Raw genomic sequence first — 18,611 nt, 5'->3', positions numbered from 1 at the left:
CTGGCAGAAGGCTGCGCGGGCTCGCCGATGGCGCTGGCATGTGGACGCCGGGGCGGGAGGTTTCAAATGACAACAGAACCCACTGGCGTGCTGTGTGTGACAGGTGCCTCAAAGCGTCTAGCGTGACCCCTCCTCTCCAGGAACCTGGCCCTGGAGACTGCTGGGAGCTCAGACAGCTGGGACTGAGCCCCACGTTGGGCCCTAACGCCCCGTCCCGAGCGGGCTCTGCCTGGGGCCTGGCTCCAGAGTCTAAACCTTTAGAGGAAGTCCTCAGAAGGGGCGGGGCCAATCCCTACCCCGGGGGCTTCAGGCTCTGGGCTCACTGTGGACCTGGGAGGAAGGGCGTGCCCCGGCACAGCTACTAAGTAGGGACTGAGGCTCGGGAGCCAGCTTCTTTTCTCTATGCCTGGCTGCAGCTCAGAGACCTAAAGGTGGAGATCCAGCGCGAGAATTAGGAAGGAAAGCCAGAGTGGGATCTCTACAAAAGGGTTTATTTCCTTCCCGTCATGTGGGCACAGCACAGGGCCAATTTACATTCCGGGCTGGGGGTTCAGGAGAGTCCACACCAACGCCCCCCAGGAGAGACATCCCTGAGTAGGCACTCAGTGCCCTCCCTGTGTGTCTCTTTCAGCTGTGTGAACTGGGTTCCAGCAGGGGCTGGAGCGGACAGGATCAGGCCAAGCCTTGACCCAAGCCTCACCACCACCATCCCGCACAGGCTCTGAGGCTTCTTGTTGCACCTGGGGAAGGGGACCACTGCCCAGGGAGTCAGAGGCCAGTCCCAGGTCAGTTTGGCGTCCTGTTCAGAAGGTCCAGATGCCCTCCCCCGCCCCCCCCCCCCCCCCCCCGCCAAGGTTAGACTGAGGTGGTAGCCTTGAGAGCAGGGTAACGGCTGGGGGAGGGGGTCCATGGAACCATAGGTCTCCTGGGATGCAAACCCCAGCCAGAGTCACAGTGATAATCAGGATCCCCTTCCAGGTGGAAGCCCCAGCCAGGGTCCTCAAGGCCCCCTCCCCACCGCTCTCAGGGCCCAGGGGTCTTCACAGCGCTGTCTCCTTGGACACCTTGGTCCCCAGCTGCCGGGGAGGCTTGAAGCTGAGCACTTCCTTATATGTGACACCTGGGGTGGGGTGAGGGAGACAGATCATCACGGGAGAAGGGGCCCCATCACCCTTCAGAATCAGTTCCTACAATTCACACCAAAGGCAGAAGCCAGTGACCCAGGAAGAACACTGGGCCCAGCTCACTGGTACCTGCCCTGACCAGCACTGAGTCCTGTGAGGGGCGGCTCAGGGTAGGGGTGGGAAGAGCTCCCCGGCCCTAGAGCACAGGCTGTTAGCCATTGACCTAGGGGCCCAGCCAGTTCCCAAAAACATCAGGGCCAGAGGTCATTGCTGGAGTGCAGGTGCCGCTTCATCCGAGGCTACGGCCACTCTCAGCCCACCTGTGCCCATCCACCCCGAAGGGGCTCCTGTAACCCAAACCCACTGCCCCTGGCGTGGCCAGACAGGCCCTGGCCCCGCAGCCTTCTGCAGTGAGCAGAGGCTGTCCTGGCAATGTAAATCAATGTGTCTACTCAAGCGGAGCCACTCAGGGCCCCAGCAGGGCACACCTCGATTTCTGGATCGAGACTATCCATAGAAACTTAAACGAGGGGAATTCCCACCACCCACAGCATCTGCCCTCCTTGCCTAGTGGTCCTGTCCCCTGTCCCCAGAGCAAGCCATCCCAAAGGAAGGAGAAAGCCTGATTTGCTTCTCCTCTGGCCAGTCTGCAGCGGGACAGGTTCTGCTCAGCCTACCTCAGTTTCCATGCTCACCTGGCCAGTGGAGCACCTGTTTGGGGGACTCTGCTCCTCCAGAGCCCAGTTCAGGAAACACTGTGCATTTAGAGCAGACGATCTGTGGTTTGCCCTGCCTGTGGCATGGATGTATTCCCGCCCCCTGTGGTGCCTCCTAGGCCCTTCATCTGATCCTAACACAGGGCTCAACCCATACACGGAAGGTCTATGTGAAGCTGGCTGTTCCCAGGGAAACAGGAGGCGATGAGAGTTTGCATTCCTGACCAGGGGCTTAGCCACAAACAGGTCACGTGTTCCCCATGGTCTATAGTAAAAGTAAAATCTCTTACCACAGTCTGTGTGGGTGGGGACCACAGAGAGGAGCCTGTGGCCCGTGGTTTTCATGTTATCTTTTTTAGCAGCAGAAAACTTTCCCCAAACTGAACGAAACTTAAAAGCACAAAACAGCACAACCAAGGGCGGAGCTCTGTTGAGAGTTACAAGCACCCCGTGGCTTAAGGAACGTGATTTGGGAACCACCAGTCCAGTCCCACCCTGACCCCCATGTATAGGACCAAGGCCCTATGTCTGAGGCAGAGCCAAGATGGGGCCTAGGACACAGCGGCCACCATGTGCCACGGCCCCAACAGTGCTAACCGCTGCCCTCGGACATCCCAGCACCCTCCAGGCTGGTCCTGCAGCCACCAAGAGAAAGACACCAAGCCCAGCCCTCACTGCCTGCCATTCTGCCAAGACAGTTCCAGCACAGGGCTTCAGGACCACAGCAGAGGGAGGCCTGGGGACCTGGCAGGTGTCCCTGAGCCCAGCCTGAGGCTTAATATTTGCTGGTTGGCCCTCAGGGAGGAAGGGAAGGGCCCTCAGTGTAAGGCAACAGCCAGCCTGGCAGTACAGAGCAGTTACAGGTACATCTGAACTGCTCAGTGGGACTGGAGGAACAGGCGAGGGGTGGTGAGGGGGCTGGCTGGGGGTGGGGGGCTTCTGCTGTTGGCAGGACATGAGAGGTGTGAGTTGTGCAGGTGGGAGGGGTCCTGAAAAGGGCAGAGAGGCAAAGACGAGTTCAAGAGGTAAGAGTGGAGGCCTGGGGGATGAGTGGGAGCGGAGGGGCTCCAGAATGGCCAGGACATGGGGAGGATGTGGGCAGCATTGGGCAGGGCCGGCAGGGCTGGGAGAAGCCAAGTGCTCACAACGGCCCTGAGCTGCGAGCTGCCTCCTGCAACTTCCAGAACTCCCTTCCTGCTCTTGTTTGTGCCGAACCTCCTGCCAGGAACATTCTTTCATCCCTCAGCTCCAGCCAGAGGTCACCTTGACCTAGAAGCCCCACTGCCCTCTGAGTCTGTTGTGTTCCTCAGCTGACCTGCATCCCAGGACTCAGAGCCCACGCACAGGCCCTGCCCAGAGCCCCCCACTCACGCTTCCACTCGTCCAGCGTGCGATCCACATCGTCAAAGGACTCGTCGTACTTCTGGGCCTTGGGTTCATCCTCCGTGTCCTGCAGTGACTCGAAGTAGGGGTGTGTGAGCGCCTCGGCCGCAGTCACCCGCCGTTCTGCATCCAGTACCAGCATTTTCTCCAGGAGGTTCACAGCTGCGGGGAGAACTGGTTAGGGAGGGTCGCAGGCCCCAGCGCCCTGGTCACTGACCCCACCCCACCCCCCCAGTCCAGCCCTACCCAGAGGACTTGCGTTAGTCAGGATGGAGGCAAAATCCTTCTTCTCCAACTCGGGGAGGCCCTTCATGTAGTTCTTCGCCTTTTAAGGAAGAAAGGGTAAGGGGCCAACCCACAGGCCCGGGCCCAGCCCCTCCAGCCCCCGCCCAGCTCCCCACTGACCTCGGCACTCTGCAGCCTCTGCACAAATTCATCGGGAGGAGTCCCTGTCACCTTCATGATCTCCTTCAGCTGGTCCAGGTCTGTGCTGAGATGAGGAGCACAGCACGGGGCCAGAGAGCAGGGCGCACCCCCCCACCTGGCTGGGGCAGCATGCCCAGCACCCCCCCAGACCCAGCCTACCCCCCACAAGTGTAGGATACGGTCACTGCCCTTGAACAGCGTCTTCCCTGTGATCATCTCTGCCATGATGCAGCCCGCTGACCAGATGTCCACTGAGACAGAAGCCCCTGCATCAGGGCTCTGTGGGCCAGGGAGGGGGGCGGGGGACACAGACACGGGAGGGGGACGTGGACATAGGGGCCATCTAGCCTGCCACACCCTCGCCCCAATCCCATCCCAGGTCAGCAGCCTCCCCGTGGAGCAGCCACGGCTGGGCTTCCCATGAAGAAAGGGAAGAAGGTGGGCAAGGCCAGGGTGGCTCTGCGTCTCTGGGCATTCTCACCCGTCTGGGTGTAGTGCATCCAATTCAAGATGACCTCAGGTGCACGGTACCACCGGGTCACCACGTACCCAGTCATCTCGCTGTCGGCCTGCCTGGCCAAGCCGAAGTCCAGGATCTATAGTCAGAATCAGGAAGGTGGGGCAATACGGCCCCCAGGGAGCAGGTGGGCCAGCCTATGACCCAGGAGCACCGGGCACACCGGGGCCTCTGCCAACCCTCCAGGGCCTGAGGTCGTGGCCTCTCCATGAGTTCCTCCCCATGGCCAGTGCTGTCAGCCCCACCCGACCTTGCCTTCTCCTACCCTCAGGAGCGGGCACTCCCATGGGTCTCCTCTCCCTGCTCCTCTACTCTCTGCTGACCCCAGGACCTGGCCAGCGCTTTGCAGGGGCCCCCTCGGCCCTATGCTGGCTCAGGTATGGAGGACCGGGGACACCTCCCGCCCTTCGCCTTAATCAGGTGTGAGAGTGCGCCCACTTCGGCCCCCCATTCCCCGTGCATCAAGTGCCTCCCCAGGGCCCATCTGCCTGTCAGCTGCCAGCCATGGCCTGGATGGCTGGGGTCTGGTCCCTCTGCCTGGGCTCGAGCCAACGCTCCCCCAGGCCTGAGGGCCCAGGGCTACAGGCAGATGGACAGGCGGGGAGAGATGCCCAGCCCCCCCCGCCCATCCCAACCAACACACACCTTCAGCTCACAGTCCTCATTCACTGCCAGATTGCCAGGCTTCAGGTCCTGGGGGCACAAGAAAGGTGGGCGAGCAGCCCCTCCCACCACACCAGGGCCAGAGCCTGGACACCTGAATGTGGGGCAGCCAGACTCGGCCATCCCCACCCGGATGCCCTTCCAGGAAGGACAGAGGTACCCAGGCCCCCACAGCTGTGCGTGAGCCTCGCACACACTCCCCACTGGCCCCATCTTGCCCCCTCACAGGCCAGCAGTGGAGGCTCCTGGCAGTCAGGCCCCTCCCACACCTACAGGCCACAGGAAGTTCCCACCCAGCACCAGGACTCACCCTGTGGATGATGCCAGCAGCATGGATGTACTATGGGGACAGACAGAGGGTCAGTGGCAGTCAGCTCTGGGACCTCAGAACCACGGACGAGCAATCCCACCCTGGCCCCGGCCTGGCCTGGGGGGCTCTGCCCCTCCTGCAGCACCCCTGTGCGCTCCCACCTTTAGCCCCTTCAGCATCTGGTAGACAAGGAACTGGATTCGGTCCTCGCTCAGCTTCTCGTGCTTCATGAGTTTGCCCAGGTCGGTGCCCATGAACGGCATCACCAGGTAACTGCAGGGACCGGGGTGGGTGCGGACAGTGGGCATCACACCCCCTGGGCCTAGGCTCAGACCCTGGAGACCCTGGGGATCGCCTGGCAGCAACTTCTACCTTCCACAGTGCAGCACCAGGCTCCACCCACCTTCCCAACGCACACCTGCCCCAGAATGTCAGGTGGGTCAGGACCGTGTTCTGGGGTTTCCTGCAGGGCCACATGGAGGCTAGGGTCTAGGGAGCACCAGGGATCACAGACAGAAGAGGGTGCAAGAGGAAGGAGGGAAGTGCCTGTGGGCAGGGGTGGGGACAGGAGGACACGTGGCTCAGAGGAGCAGGCTGGGCCTGTAGGTGGAGGGAGAGAGACACAGAGCAGGGACATTTAACACCTCGCCAGGACACTGAGGCCTATGTGTGTCCTCGACCTCTGCAAGGTCAGACGGCAAGGAGCCTGTCCTCAGCCCTTCCCAGGCTCAGCCCCCAGCCTTGGCCGACGACAGTATGAATCCAGGGATGGCAGCCACAGGCAGGCCCCCTGCCGCCCCTCCCCTGCCTGCCAGCAAAGGTCAGCAGCTCCAGTTACAAAGCCACATACTTGACGCCAGGGTCCCAGAGCACGGGGCCTGCTGGCTAACCGACGCAGGTCCAACGCTCACACCTCCAGCACTGGACAGCCCGTACCAAGCGTGGTCCAAGGAGGCCCGGGCTGCACCCAGCTGCGCCAGTGCCGTGGGTCCCAGGGGTGCGTGGCAGGGGGGGGACTGTGGTGTGGGGAAGGGGTGGGCAGTGTGCATCCCGACCCCGCTGGGCCGCAGGGACAGGCCCACGTGCCAACACAGAACCCGAGTCAGCACCCAAGAGCAACCCAACACCCCTCTGCCCTGCCCAGCCCTCCCAGGACGGCACTCACAAGTCTGCGAAATCATCCAGGGTTTCGTCAGGAGTGAACACGTCCAGCAGCCCGATGACCTGGGGAGGAGGCCAGAGTGACAGGTGGGATGGGGGCACAGTGGAGGGCATGGGGGTTCAGGCAAACCCCCGAGGCTGGCACTGTGCTCTGAGCAGGAAAGCCCCCTACAGATATCCCCGTCCCTTCCCACTGTCCACAGGGCCTGGCTCTGTCTGTTGGCCACGCAACCCAGCGCTGGCACCCATGCCCATAGACACAGGCTATTTTTGAGTGATGACCACAGGAATCCTCTGGGGGAGGGGCAGCCCCAAGTCTGGGTCAGCTCCCAGCCACCCAGGGAGCTCCAGCCCCTTGGCCCTTTGTCCCCCTCTTCCTGTCTCCATGGAAGACTCGAGACCAGGGTGGGACAGCCCTCCAGGGGAGTGCCAGCCCCCAGCAGGTCCACCAGGGAGCCTGGTTTCCGCTGGAGAGGCCCAGGCTGACAGCACCATGATCGGGCTGACAGCTAGACCCAGCCCCGCAGGTCCCTGGGCAGCGTGTACACCCTAGTGGCCAGAGGGGCAGCTGGATGTGCCAGGAGGGAGGACCCCTGGTATAGGCCGTGCAAATGGGGGCCGAGGTGGAAGGGAGAACACTCCAAGCGCTTGAGGAACACGGGGAGAGAGGCCAGGTGGCCGAGGCCCAGGCCAGGGAGCAGCCAAGGAGAGGCCCGAGGGAGCCCAAGTAGGCCCTTGCATGCCAGGTGAAGGTTTGGCTTCGACCCTAAGAGCTGCCGAGAAAGGGTTTAAATAGGTGTGACGCCGAGTGAGCCCCTCTGTGTGCTGTGTGGGCACAGACAGGAGTGAGGCAAGAGTGGACGCAAGGTGGAGGGACGGCTAGATGGCCTTCAGAGCCGCCAGCCAGAGCCATGGGGAGAGGGAAGGAGAGGACAGAGAGGGAGGTCCAGTGAGGGCCTGGAGGCAGGCAAGTACTAGGGAATGAGGACAGTGTCTTTGCAAGAAGAGGACAGAGGACAGGGTCCCCAAGTGTAAGGAGGGTCCATCAGGTTGATGGAGACTTCCGTACCGCTGCGGCGTGGATTCTGGCCTAAAGTGCAGGGAAGGAGAGGGAGAAGGCCCGAAGCGTGGGTGGAAGGGTGGGACCCGCCATGGCACCCAGCCCCTCATAGCCTCAGTGTTCTTCTCATGGGTTTACGATGGGCTGAGCCTCCTAGCTGCGTTCAGGCACCATGCAGGCAGTGGCAGCCGGCTGCTAGCGGGTTGGGAGCTCAGCTGGGAAGGCACAGAGGGGGGGATTGGGCCAGGGGGCCCAGCAACTGAAGGAAAGCCCTGAGACCTTGGGGAATGGGCAGGGCAGGCAGGAGAGGGGGGGCAGTTGGGGAGGAGTATGCAGCCTTGAGGAGATGGGTCTGCCTTCATGGGAACCAACCTGGGCATGACTGGGTGTAACCAGAAGGTAGGGAGGGCAGCGCTGGGCTGCTGTCCGTCCCAAATGGATTCTGCCCCCGTCCCCCCCCCCCCCCACCCCGGGAAGGGCCAAGGGCAGAGAGGGAAAGTCAGAGTGAATGAAGGACCCAGTGTCAAGGGGACAAGTTTCCTGGTGGACGTGGGACTCGTTTTCCCCGAAGGAGGCTGGTGGCTCTGATGACCCAGGAGGGGCCAGACCATCAGGAGCATGATTAGCCCAGGGTCTGAGTACTCACACCAGCAGTCCAAACTAGGGGTGAGGCAGGAATGGCTGGTGTGGGAGGGACAGAGTTCAGGGCCACAGGAAGAACATTGAGAAGCAACAGGGGCTCCCCTAGGAGAGAGAAGGGATCCAGACCTGCCCTCTCCCGGCACAGAAGGAGGCGTCTCTGCGCTGGCCACTGCCTAGTGCCCTCCACACGCCAGCTCTGTAAACCCCATCACCACCGGACACCCCAGGGCTCTGAGGTGACAATGCCGGCATGCCAACTCCTGCTCGGTGACTAGCTCTGCACCCCGAACCGAGGCTGGGGCGGTGGACTGGAGCAGACTGCGCAGGACAGGGACCCCACGGGTGCGGAAGGGGGCCTGGGGCGCAGCTATGGAGGACGCCTGGGGAGAGGGAAGAGGCTGGTGCCTCTAGGATGACTGTGTCCTCTCTCACCTCCAGGCTCCGGCTGGGGGCAGGGTTGGGGTGAGGCCTGGAGGATGCCCTTGGCCTGGGCAAGCCACCGTCCCCTGACTGGGATCTGGGTTGAGGAGCCAGATGTGGCCCCAGGAACGAGCCAAGGAGCTAAGCCCTTGGCAGGTCCTGGCCTAGCAGGGAGGACTGGAGCCTGGGGAAGCAGTCTCTCTCAGAAAGGGGGCGGGGGGCCTGCCCTCAGCACGTGGAGCCCCACCAGCATCGTGGTGCACCTGATCCCGCACCTCTGTCCTGCCACATGGGCGGGGTCGCCCAGGGGCTGGGTACCAGGGCCTCAGCCTCCCAGGGCAGGACTTGCACGGATGGACGAGAAGGCCCTGAGCCCAGCTGAGCGGGGACCAGCGCGACTCACGTTCTCGTGACGCATGTGCTTGAGGAGGCGAAGCTCGCGGTAGGCGCGCTTGGCGAACAGCTCAGACTGGAAGGGCCGGTACAGCTTCTTGATGGCCACCTTGGCACCGGTGCGGCTGTCCACGGCCGAGCTGCGGGGCGCACCGCTGAGCGGGAGGCCGGCCCGCCCCCGCCGCGCGCCCCCGCCGCCCGCCGGCCGCCCCGCCCGGCCTGCGCTCACCACACGGCGCCGTACGCGCCGGAGCCCACGGGCTGCAGGTCCTGGTACACGGCGCGCACCTCCCAGGCCGTCTTGGTCACCTCCTGGCGGTAAAAGCCCTTGCGGGCGGGCGGCGGGGAGCTCATGGCAGCCCCGGGCGCCGCCCCCCGCCGCAGACCCCGTGGGCGCTGCGCCCCGAGGACCGGTGTGTGTGTGTGTGGCGGGGGGGGGGGGGACACCCGGGATCGGCGGGACTCCCTTGGCGTGCGCCCGGGGCCGCCGCCTGGGCACAGCCCGCTACGCGCCGCCCGGGTCCTCCGGCTCCCGGCTCTCTCCCCTTTTCCCGCCGCCGCCCTCCCGGCTGTCGGGAGCGCGCGACCCCGGCCCGACCCCAGCCCGGGCCCGGGGTAGCGCGCGGTCCCTCCCCTGCCCGCCGACCAACCGGCCCCCGGGCCGCGCGCACGTGACGCCCCCGCCCGCCGGCCCCTGCGGAAACCCGAGGCGGCCGCGGCGGGGGAGGGCCGGCCGGGGACGGGGGAGCGCCGCCCCGCGGGGCAGTGCCCGCCCGAACGCACTCCGCCGGAGGCCCCCGCCGCCTCCCCACCGGAGCTGGACTCCCCCGGCCCGGGTCGGGGGTGTCTCAGCCTTAGCGCCTTGGGGCTCCCGGCTCCTCCCCAGTTGCCACGCCCCCGGGGAGCTGGACCCCGACCGAGGACCTCTTATTCCCAGCCGCAGGTCACTGTCCACCCGCCTCGCCAACTCCACCCCACCGACCCGGTCCCCCAGCCCTGAGCCCCCCTCCGCCCCCACCGGGCTGAGCTCCGCGTTCCGCAAGTCTGCTGCCCACCTTGCAGGACACGCCCTTCCCCTGGGGCTGACCATCGTGTCCCAGTATGGGGTTTCCCCCCTAACCCTCGAATTGCCGGCATCCGCTTCCCTGTGGAGGAGCTGGTTCCGTTTCCCAAACTTAGGCTGCATCCCCAACACCCCTCCCTGTGACCTCCCGACCCCAGGAGCCAGAGAAGTTGTTCCTGTAGGGTCCCCCCCTTGGGCCCTTGTGCACCTCCCAACCCCCTCCTCTCCATCCCCCCCCCACCCACCCACCCAGTGGGAAAGCCTGCTCCCAGCATTTGCAAGTCCCTTTGTCCGTCCCCCCTTCTGCCCAGCTTACTCCCTCCGGTTTGTCTCAAGGTTGGTCTGAGCCTCTCCACCCTCTCCAGAAAGTTGTGCTTGACCCCAGGGGTGAAGGAAGGCCCCACTTGGGCTCTCTGCGCCCTCTTTAACCCTCGATGGGGGCAGCGTCCTTCCATGTCTGGCCACATCCTGGACCAGATGCTCCTGGAGGACAGAGCCCCCTCCACAACCTCCTCCACCCAGCGACCTAGGCCTGAGAACCAGAGGAGTAACAGGATCCCCGAGGCCCCCTGCCCCTCCCTCTGTGCCCTGCCGCCGCTGCCGCCATGAATCAGCAGCTCAGAGGCGGCCAGAGCAGCTTTGCACCTGGGCTGCGGGCTGGTGATCTGCAGCACCCAGGACTGGAGACTAGTCAGTGGGAGCAGCCCGGGGTCACCGGAGCCACAGCCACCTGTGCCCTTCATGCCCTGGGCTGCCTGTGGCACTCCACCTGCCTCCTCCAGGAGGCCCCTAGCTGGCCTTCTTACTCCCTGTGGTGGGGTCCAGGGGTCTGGTCGTCTGGTCGGCTTCCCTAGGTGGCACGTGTCCCAGTTCTCCCATCCCCTACCCCCCACCCAGCCTCGCTTGGTTTCCAGGGGTTCCCCAGAACCTGAGGCCCAGTAGCCATACTGACCAGGCCCCTGGAGGCCTCACTCCCACATGGTCTCCACCCCCAAGGCCCAGGGCAAGGGCACGACTGTCCTTATTGAGGCCAGTGCCTTTCCTCCGTTGAACTGCAGTGCAAGTGTGTCCTGAGAGCAGGTGGTCTCTTTCCCCTTAAAGAAGCTATTCCCCCCCCCACACACACACACCCGCTTCACCCAGTTCCAAGCAAGGACAGGCCTTTGCTCCCAGAGACCCCCGATTGTCCCCCAGCAGCCTCCCTGACCACTGAAAGGCAGCACAGGTCTGTATCTGGGCCAGAAGCTGAGCCTGCCCAATGAATTCCTCAGCAAGGCAGCTGGGGTCCATCTGTGGGTGGCCATCCTGCCTTGTCCCTCCTCAGAACCCATTAGCCTGGGTGGAGAACCCAGTCCACCCCACCCCGGTCCCCCTGAGCTCTTGGGGAGCAGGGAGGGTGCTATGCCAGCGATGGCTGCTTGTCCGCCTGGAGACCCAAGGGATGGAGGCAGTGCGGGGTCTGGTGGGGCCAGCCAGCTGGGGATGTGGTGCACAGATCAGCGACCCACTCCAGGCAGTGCGGACAGCCAGGCAGCGGGGCCTGGAGACTTGCGACACGAGCCGAGTGAGAGAGAACCCCTTTATTGTGAAACCCTGGTGCAGGCACTTGACGTTGAGGCCTCTGGAAGGTGGGAGGTCACCACCTCCTGCATAGGGTGCCACCACCCCACAGAGAAGCCCCTCGACGGAGGACCCACACCCCCAACATGTTGAGCAGGTTCGTGTCCAGAGCTTACTAGATCAGCTCCATCCTGGAAGAAGGGAGGATGAGGGTCACCCACAGACCAGAACCCCCGGCTCTCAGTGGCAGGGCCAGGTGGACAGAGGTAGAGCGTGCAGAGCTCTGGGCCAAGGTCCGGAGCCTGAGTCCAAGTCTGAACTGGCGTGTGCCCCCTCCCCCCGCCCCCTCCAGGCTGGAGCCCCCTGTGCCAACCAGCTCTTCACACCTTAGAAGCACCTGCAGCAGCCCCCACAGCCAAGGAGAAAGCGCTGGCTTTTGTCCACTGGATGCCGCCGCCCGCCTGAGCCCCTCGAACGGTACACACAGGATCTCAGCAGCAGCACCACCACCCCTGCACCCCTACAGCAGGCGCTGAGGGAAGGGGAAGTGACAGTGCGGCCACCTCCGTTCAAGCTTCTTGCTGGTCATGGAAGCTGGCCCTCCCCTCAGGCAGCCACGGATTCACACGTGCCTGCACACGCCTTGACACGTAGGTACCAGGAGCACACGTTAGTGCACACGTGCCACACACAGCACAGGTGAACACACGGCTCCAGAATGACTTTCTGATTTGATACCTGGTGGCTGTCCCTACCCTGCCAGCCTCCAGGAAAGACCCCGCCCAGCTTTCAGACTCGGGGCTCCGCATTTTCCAGAGTAGCGCCGTACTTGGGGGCTGAGAAGCTCTGACAACTAAGACCCCCACTTCAGTCTCCAGGGGGCCCTCCAGAGACAGTCCTCTGGGACTCAGGAGATCTGGAGACAGACACACTCCCCAGAGGGACTCCTTATGGCGTCCAGGTGAGGTCCTGAGGGAGACCCAGATTGCTGGGAGGAGGCAGGGGGAGCAAGGCCGCTCTGCCTATACTCCTGCCCCAGCGGCTTGCACACAGGCACACTTCCGTGCGTTCACATGCATACGAGGACTGCCCACAAGGAGCAGTGTGCAGGCGAGGGGTCCCAGGCTAGGGTCGGGCCTGCTGGCCACAGAGGTGCTGGGAGGCACTCCTCGTGGGAATCCGGCAGGCTGAGGGAATCCTGCAGTTCAAGTGGCTGGCCGGCACATTCCCCTCACTGCTCAATATCCAGGCTGCCAGGTGACTGCGGTGGCTCCGGGGGCTTGAAGCTGAGGACCTCCTGGTAGGTGAGCTCTGGGGAGCCAAGGAAAGGGTGAGCTCCTGCGGTCGCTGGTGGCTGGCCCGTCTCCCCTGCCACCCCAGCCCATCACCCCGAGGGCAGCCTCAGCTGCCCGCCCCCCCCCTCCTTCTGGAGTCTGCCCTGTGCTGCCCGCCCCCCAGGTCCCTGCTGGACACCCCTCACCCCATCTCTACCTGCCCCACCCTGGAGGGGGGGGGCAGCGCTCTGGGAGGAACTAGAACACTTCCAGAAGGAAGCAGGCAACTCCTAGCCTCCGGGGGAATGAAGCCCTCAGGCCCTGGGCTCCACCTCTCCCACCCAGCCCTCCTCAAGCTCACCCTTCCACTCCTCCACGGTCCGTTCCTTGGCCTCAACGCTTTCATCATAGGGCTCAGCCTCGGGCTCATCGTCGGGGTCGTGGTACTGGCTGAAGTAGGCATGGGCCAGGGCCTCGGCCGCACTGACCCTCTGGTCACTGTCCAGCACCAGCATCCTTCCCAGGAGATCCACAGCTACAGAGTGGCCAGTGGAAGGGGGGTGGTCACTTAGGCATCTAGGGCCAGACGTGGATCCCAGCCCAGACCCAGGGCGCATCCTCACCCAGGGGGTTGGCTCCACGGAAGATGCTCCTGAGGTCCTTCTGGGGCATGGGGGGCAGGGACTGGATGTATGTCCGGGCCTGGGGGCACAGAGGAAGGGCCTGAGGGGGCTGCTCACACCCTCCCTCCCCTGGCCCCAAGCCAGGCAGGCGCTTGCTGAGAGAAGCCCCCGGACTCATTCCCTCCAACAGGCCTGGACAAGAACATGCACAGACCAGAAGCATCTCCCACTTGGGGTTTAGCGGCTCGAGCACCCCACTTGGCTCTCGATGCCTGGAGCCCCGGGGCCTGGTGTCGCCCCACTGCTCTGGGCAAGGGCACTGTTGGTTAGTGCTGGGGTTGTGCCCTCGTTGTCCCTCATGCCCCAACGAACGTCTTCCCTGTTCACCTGTTTCTCCCTTAAGGGGTCAGGCACTGCCTCAGGCTCCATTCCGCTGTGACCCATGCTCCCCACAGGCTCCCTGGTCTACTCCCACAGAGCCTCTCCCTCCAGAGTACCTGAGGGCATGGTTAGCAGAGGGAGCCGGGAGCTGGTGACTCACGTGTTCCGATGATATTTTTGCTAGAACCTCAGGGCTGGGCGTGCCCACCACCTCCATGATTCGCTTCAGCTGGTCGATGTCTGCCTGGCTGAGGAAATGCCCACTGGCCAGGAGTAGACCCTTCCCAGCCCCCAGATCCCAGACCTTGGGACACTGCCCCAAACCTGCTCTCCTACAGCGGGGGGGGGCAGAGGAGGCAAGACCAGCCAGAAAGGGACCCAGCCTGGGGCAAGGATACAGTCATTTCCTGGGAAGAGGGCCTTTCCCTGGAGCAGCTCAGCCATGATGCAGCCCACAGACCAGATGTCCACTGTTGGCGAAGGAGTCTCCATTAGTCTGCCCTCCCCAAGCCCCCCTCAGAGAATCAGGGAGCTGTCCGGACAGTGCCAGCCCAGTGGCCTCTCGGTCACACCTGGGCCCAAAGACAGCAGCCCGCTTACTCCTCTAGACCCAACCCTGGGAGGGGGAGGAGTTAGCCCAAGACCTGCTGTGCTCAGTACCTCTAAGGTCTGTTTTGGAACGATGGTCCCAAACCTTGCCTGTCCCCAAGGCTGGACACAAGCACTCCCCGCCCCCCCCCCCCCACGCAAGGTCCTTGGCCTTTGGCCCCATAAGCCCCCACCCTCCCCAGGCCCTGGCCTGCCTGCCCACCCTGGTCCAACACAACCCGTGTGCCCCCATATGGGCTGACATCACCTGTCTGGTTGTAGTGCATCCAGTTGAGCATGATCTCAGGCGCGCGGTACCAGCGGGTGGCCACATAGCCGGTCATCTCCTCATCAGCCTGGCGGGCTAGCCCAAAGTCCAGGATCTAGAGTGACCACCAGGCCTGTCTGTCAGTGCCTCCAGGCAGGCCCCCTCTGCCGGCCAGCAGGATGACCGCCCCGCCCGCACGGCCAGCTCACCCTAAGCTCACAGTCCTCGTTCACAGCCACGTTGCTGGGCTTCAGGTCCTGTGGGGCAGGCAGGGCGTGAACGCAGGAGCAGGGCAGCGCCAGCCCCGACCCTCACCCGGTGGCCACACCTACCCGGTGGATGATCCCCGCGGAGTGGATGTACTGCAAGGGGGAGACGGGGCGAGCGTCAGGTTGTGGCCACCACATCCCACCCTGCGCCCACCTGCGTGGCGCCCACCTTGAGCCCGCGCAGCAGCTGGTAAACTAGGAACTGGACGTGCTCGTCGCTCAGCGCCTGGCACTTGACGATGTTGTTCAGGTCGGCGCCCATCAGGGTGGTCACCAGGTACCTGGGAGGGGTCAGGGGTCAGGACAGCCCCCCCCCCCGCCCCATACAAGCTCCCGCTCAGCTGCCACGGTGGCTGCCACTCACACTTCGCTGAAGTCCTCAATGGAGGTGGCCGGCGTGAACACGTCCAGCAGCCCGATGACCTGGGAGGGGGGCGGGAGTCAGGCCAGCCCCGCCCCGCCCCGCCCCGCCCCGCTGACCCGCCCCAGGGCTCTCAGCTCACGTTCTCGTGCTTCAGGTGTTTGAGCAGCCGCAGCTCGCGGTAGGTCCTCCGCGCGTGGATCAGTGACTGGAAGGGTCGCGACAGCTTCTTCACTGCCACCTTCTGGCGCAGCCGCGTGTCGTAGGCCGAGCTGCAAGGCGGGCAAGTGAGGCAGCGCGGGCGCAGAGGGGGGACCCAGCTGTGCGCCCCCAGGCCCTGCTCCTTTTGGGCCTAATCTCGCCCTCTGAGCGCACTTTTGCTCGGAGGACCCCTAGTGTGCACTGCCTTCGGTGCAGCCAGCCCCTGACCGGCCTGGAAAGCCTCTCCTCTGAGCCTCCTCTGGGCCGGATCGCACCCAGTCCGCCCCTTCTCACCAGCATTCAGGCCCACAAGGTCCTGGCCTGCCCCCACCTGGGAGTCCTAGAGCAGGACTCGGATCTTCTCCCCCAACTCAGCATGAGGCTGGGGGAGGGTCTCCAATGACCAGGCCGGGAAAACAACCACTGCAAATTGTTCTCCTGTTCCCCTGTGGGCCCATGCATGGGGGTGGGTGGGGGGGGCTCCCCAGGTGGTTCCAGAGCCACCTCCAAAGCCCCTGGACCCCCAACGCCTCTGAATATTCAAAATATGGACAAAAAACTGGCCAAGGGTGTTTACTGGATTATTATTTTTTAAGAATGAAAAACTGGACAACACGAAATGTTCAACAGAGGGTGGTATCTGGACCCCCACTCCACTCCCCAGCTCCTCACCAGCCTCACCCACCTACTCTTCCTCAGCAGAGACAAAATGGTCATTGGCATCATCTCCAAATGCAAATAGTCTGTCACCCCCACCCTCTCAGAGTCCCACTGCCCCCAGCACTGGAGCCGTGCTAACAGCCATGCCTTTACCAAGACTGTTTGGTCACCGATGCCCAGAGCTTCCCTCTCTCCCAGTTTACCTCCACTCTCTAGGACCCTGCTTCCCCCAGGAATGAGTGTGCACAGGACAGGATGCTCATGGGCCCAGGTGGTGGTGGAGGAGAGCCAGCCAGGTGCCCGGGGCACCCAGGCCCCTTCCCCCAGCCTGTCGCCTGCTGGGGAAGGTCCAAGTCACTTCTGGGGAGGCAAGCAGGGGAGTGGCTCCTCATGTGGGGCAGCGGACCTTTTCCCCCAGTGCTGTCTACACAATCTGGTGACACGGAATTGGCACTAGGTCACCAGCTTCACCGTGGGAGCCCAGGAGAGGGCCGTCACCTGCACCGGGGCAACAGAGCAATGGGGAGAGACCCAGGCCTCGCTCAGGGAGCTGGCCCCCCCTAGGGACCCCCGAAGGTGGCTCCAGTTGAGAGGTGAATCCAGCAAAGACTCTATGCGGGGCCACTAACGCATCATCCCTGACCCTCTTCCTGCCCTTGAGGTCTTAGAGATGAAGTCAGAGGCCAGAGGCTGGACCAGCTGAAATGGCCAGCCTGCGGATTCTGACAAGCTGGCGGATGACTGCAGATGGGAGGTGGGGGTGGGGGGTGCCGAGCCCTTACGCCAGCCCTTACAGCACTGGGACTATGGAGGGGTTCAGGAAGTGCCACTGGTAACCTTCTGTCAGAGCCAGGAGTAAAGCCCCATCCCGAGGGGCTCTGGCCTCCCCACCTAAGACCCCCCTCAGTGGACGGCAGCCACCAGCTCAGGCCTTGGTAAGGACCCCACTGGGTTTGGGGGGAGCACCTCTCAACATCCACATCCACACTCAGCCTGAAGGTATTGTAACTGCACCCCCACCACCTGGAACCACCTCACCTTAAGCCCCACCCCCAGTCCCTCCACAGCCCCACACAGGTCTCAGCCAAACCCCCAACCCTGTCTCCCACTTCCAGACTCTGTCCTCTGTCAGGGCCCCAGGGCTCAACTGTGGGGCTGTGGTCTGAGCTCTCTTGGTGGGGGCAAAAATGGAGCAGGGGTAGACCCCCACAAGCACTGCAGGGGGCATGGTAGGCTTCTCTGATCAGGCCTGAGCCCCATCCAGAGTCTGAGACCCTTTGGAAAACAGGGGAGGGGGCAGGACCCAGGGGAGTTTTGAAGCCAATGTAAGGGGAGGGGTCCTGCCCTCCCTCAAGTTGGGCTTTCTCTTTTGCAAACAAGACCACCCATCCTAGGAACGGGGCCGACCCCAGAGCTGCCCAACCCTTGACGGGGGAGGGGGTGGCACCCTGGACGCCTGTTCGCACATTTAGGGGCCCGGGAGACCCGCCCTTTGGCCGGCTGTGACGCCGCAGGATTTGGGCCCGGTGGGGGTGCTCCGGCTGGGACGGGGGGGGGGGGGGGAGAACGACCCCTCTCCCTCACCCGGAGCGGCGTCCGGTAGGAAAGTTTCCTTCTTCCAGCCCCCGACCCCCCATTCATTCCCGCGATCGGTGAACGGCCCGGGGGCGGAGGCAGGGCGAGGCCCCTCCCCACGCCAGGAACCTCGCCAAGGGAGGGGAGGGGGCGCGCACTCCGTCCCGCCCGCACCTCCCCGCCCTCCCCGCCCTCCCCGCCGCCCCTACCAGACCGAGCCGTAGGCGCCCGAGCCCACCGGGCGCAGCCCCTGCAGCCGCTGAGGCACCTCCCACACCGTCTTGTTGAGTTCCTGCCGGTAGAAGCCTGCGCGCGGGCCCGACATGTCCGAAGCGGCCGCCGCTCGGCCCGCGCCCCGCCCCGCGCCCCCGCCCCCGCCCCCGCCCCGCGCCGGAGCCCGAGCCCGAGCGGAGCGGACGGAGGGCGGCGGGAGGAGGCGGCGGCGGGCGCGGCGCGGGGCGGGGCCGGGGTGGGGGTGCGCGGGGACGGCCGCGCGGCTTCCTGCCCCTGCCGGGCGGCGGCCGGCCGGAAGCCAGCCCTGCCCTCCCCTCCCGGGGTCGCGGCCGGGGCGCCTCTGCCTCCTGGGGTCCGCACTGGCCCCAGCGTCCGCCCGCGTTCGGCCCTCGGCCGCGCCCCGCCCCTGCCAGGCCGCCTCCGCTCCCCGCACCCTCCCCTGCCCGCACCGGTGCCGGCACCTCGGGTTCGCTCATCCCTCCTCTCCCCGCTCCTGCTCCGGGCCCTGCACGACACCCCCACCCCCCAGCCTGCTCCCTCAAGATCAAGCCGTGGGAGCGGTTTTTACATCGATGTAGAAAATGCTACCTAATCACAACTGGACACTTGACTGGGTCCCCCTCTGGGGTGTGCAGATGGCGGCGCCCTGCATCCCGGGCCAGCCTGGCTTCCCTCTCCCTTGGAGGCCGTTCTCGGCTTGGCCGTGTGGTTCCTCCGCTGGGAACCTTCCGTGGTCCGA

General features: G+C 64.5%; 2 protein-coding genes across 4 annotated transcripts; both read right to left on the bottom strand.

Moving 5' to 3' along the window:
- Positions 1 to 843: 843 nt before the first annotated feature.
- MAPK12 (mitogen-activated protein kinase 12) lies at positions 844 to 9,479 on the bottom strand. The gene is made up of 12 exons (XM_086711922.1): positions 9,045 to 9,479; positions 8,826 to 8,955; positions 6,305 to 6,363; positions 5,301 to 5,412; positions 5,140 to 5,169; positions 4,812 to 4,859; positions 4,131 to 4,245; positions 3,829 to 3,900; positions 3,629 to 3,708; positions 3,470 to 3,548; positions 3,212 to 3,385; positions 844 to 1,120 (listed from the first exon to the last, which is right to left on the bottom strand). Exons 1-12 carry the CDS (start codon positions 9,167 to 9,169, stop codon positions 1,041 to 1,043), a joined length of 1,104 nt encoding a protein of 367 aa, XP_086568048.1. The 5' UTR covers positions 9,170 to 9,479; the 3' UTR covers positions 844 to 1,040.
- A 1,964-nt stretch (positions 9,480 to 11,443) lies between these two features.
- Positions 11,444 to 18,006, bottom strand: MAPK11 (mitogen-activated protein kinase 11). Of its 3 annotated transcripts, none has more exons than XM_086711923.1 (12): positions 17,848 to 18,006; positions 15,345 to 15,474; positions 15,206 to 15,264; positions 15,011 to 15,122; positions 14,905 to 14,934; positions 14,782 to 14,829; positions 14,573 to 14,687; positions 14,115 to 14,186; positions 13,877 to 13,956; positions 13,336 to 13,414; positions 13,074 to 13,247; positions 11,444 to 12,749 (listed from the first exon to the last, which is right to left on the bottom strand). In XM_086711923.1, the coding sequence occupies exons 1-12, from the start codon at positions 17,961 to 17,963 to the stop codon at positions 12,670 to 12,672; spliced, it is 1,095 nt and encodes a 364-aa protein (XP_086568049.1). In that variant the 5' UTR covers positions 17,964 to 18,006; the 3' UTR covers positions 11,444 to 12,669. The 3 variants fall into 3 exon arrangements, with proteins under 3 accessions (XP_086568049.1, XP_086568051.1, XP_086568050.1); XM_086711925.1 differs by lacking the exon at positions 17,848 to 18,006 and adding an exon at positions 17,648 to 17,734; XM_086711924.1 differs by lacking the exon at positions 14,905 to 14,934.
- Positions 18,007 to 18,611: the final 605 nt, after the last annotated feature.

This window comes from Puma concolor, chromosome B4 (assembly GCF_028749965.1).
Source record: "Puma concolor isolate L17-30 chromosome B4, mPumCon1.1.hap2, whole genome shotgun sequence".
Taxonomy (NCBI): Eukaryota; Metazoa; Chordata; class Mammalia; order Carnivora; family Felidae; genus Puma; species Puma concolor.
Note: the sequence above shows the minus strand (reverse complement) of the source record. Positions and strands in the feature narration are given on the sequence as shown.

Excerpts from the sequence above, each read along its gene's own strand:
- MAPK12 (XM_086711922.1), bottom strand. The coding sequence starts at position 9,169 with ATGAGCTCCCCGCCGCCCGCCCGCAAGGGCTTTTACCGCCAGGAGGTG. Across the intron at positions 5,413-6,304 it reads CTGGATGATTTCGCAGACTT|TTACCTGGTGATGCCGTTCA; the intron begins GTGAGTGCCGTC and ends CGGTCCCTGCAG. Across the intron at positions 5,170-5,300 it reads AGATGCTGAAGGGGCTAAAG|TACATCCATGCTGCTGGCAT; the intron begins GTGGGAGCGCAC and ends CTGTCCCCATAG.
- MAPK11 (XM_086711923.1), bottom strand. The coding sequence starts at position 17,963 with ATGTCGGGCCCGCGCGCAGGCTTCTACCGGCAGGAACTCAACAAGACG. Across the intron at positions 14,935-15,010 it reads AGCTGCTGCGCGGGCTCAAG|TACATCCACTCCGCGGGGAT; the intron begins GTGGGCGCCACG and ends TCCCCCTTGCAG. Across the intron at positions 13,248-13,335 it reads CCGTGGAGCCAACCCCCTGG|CTGTGGATCTCCTGGGAAGG; the intron begins GTGAGGATGCGC and ends GCCACTCTGTAG.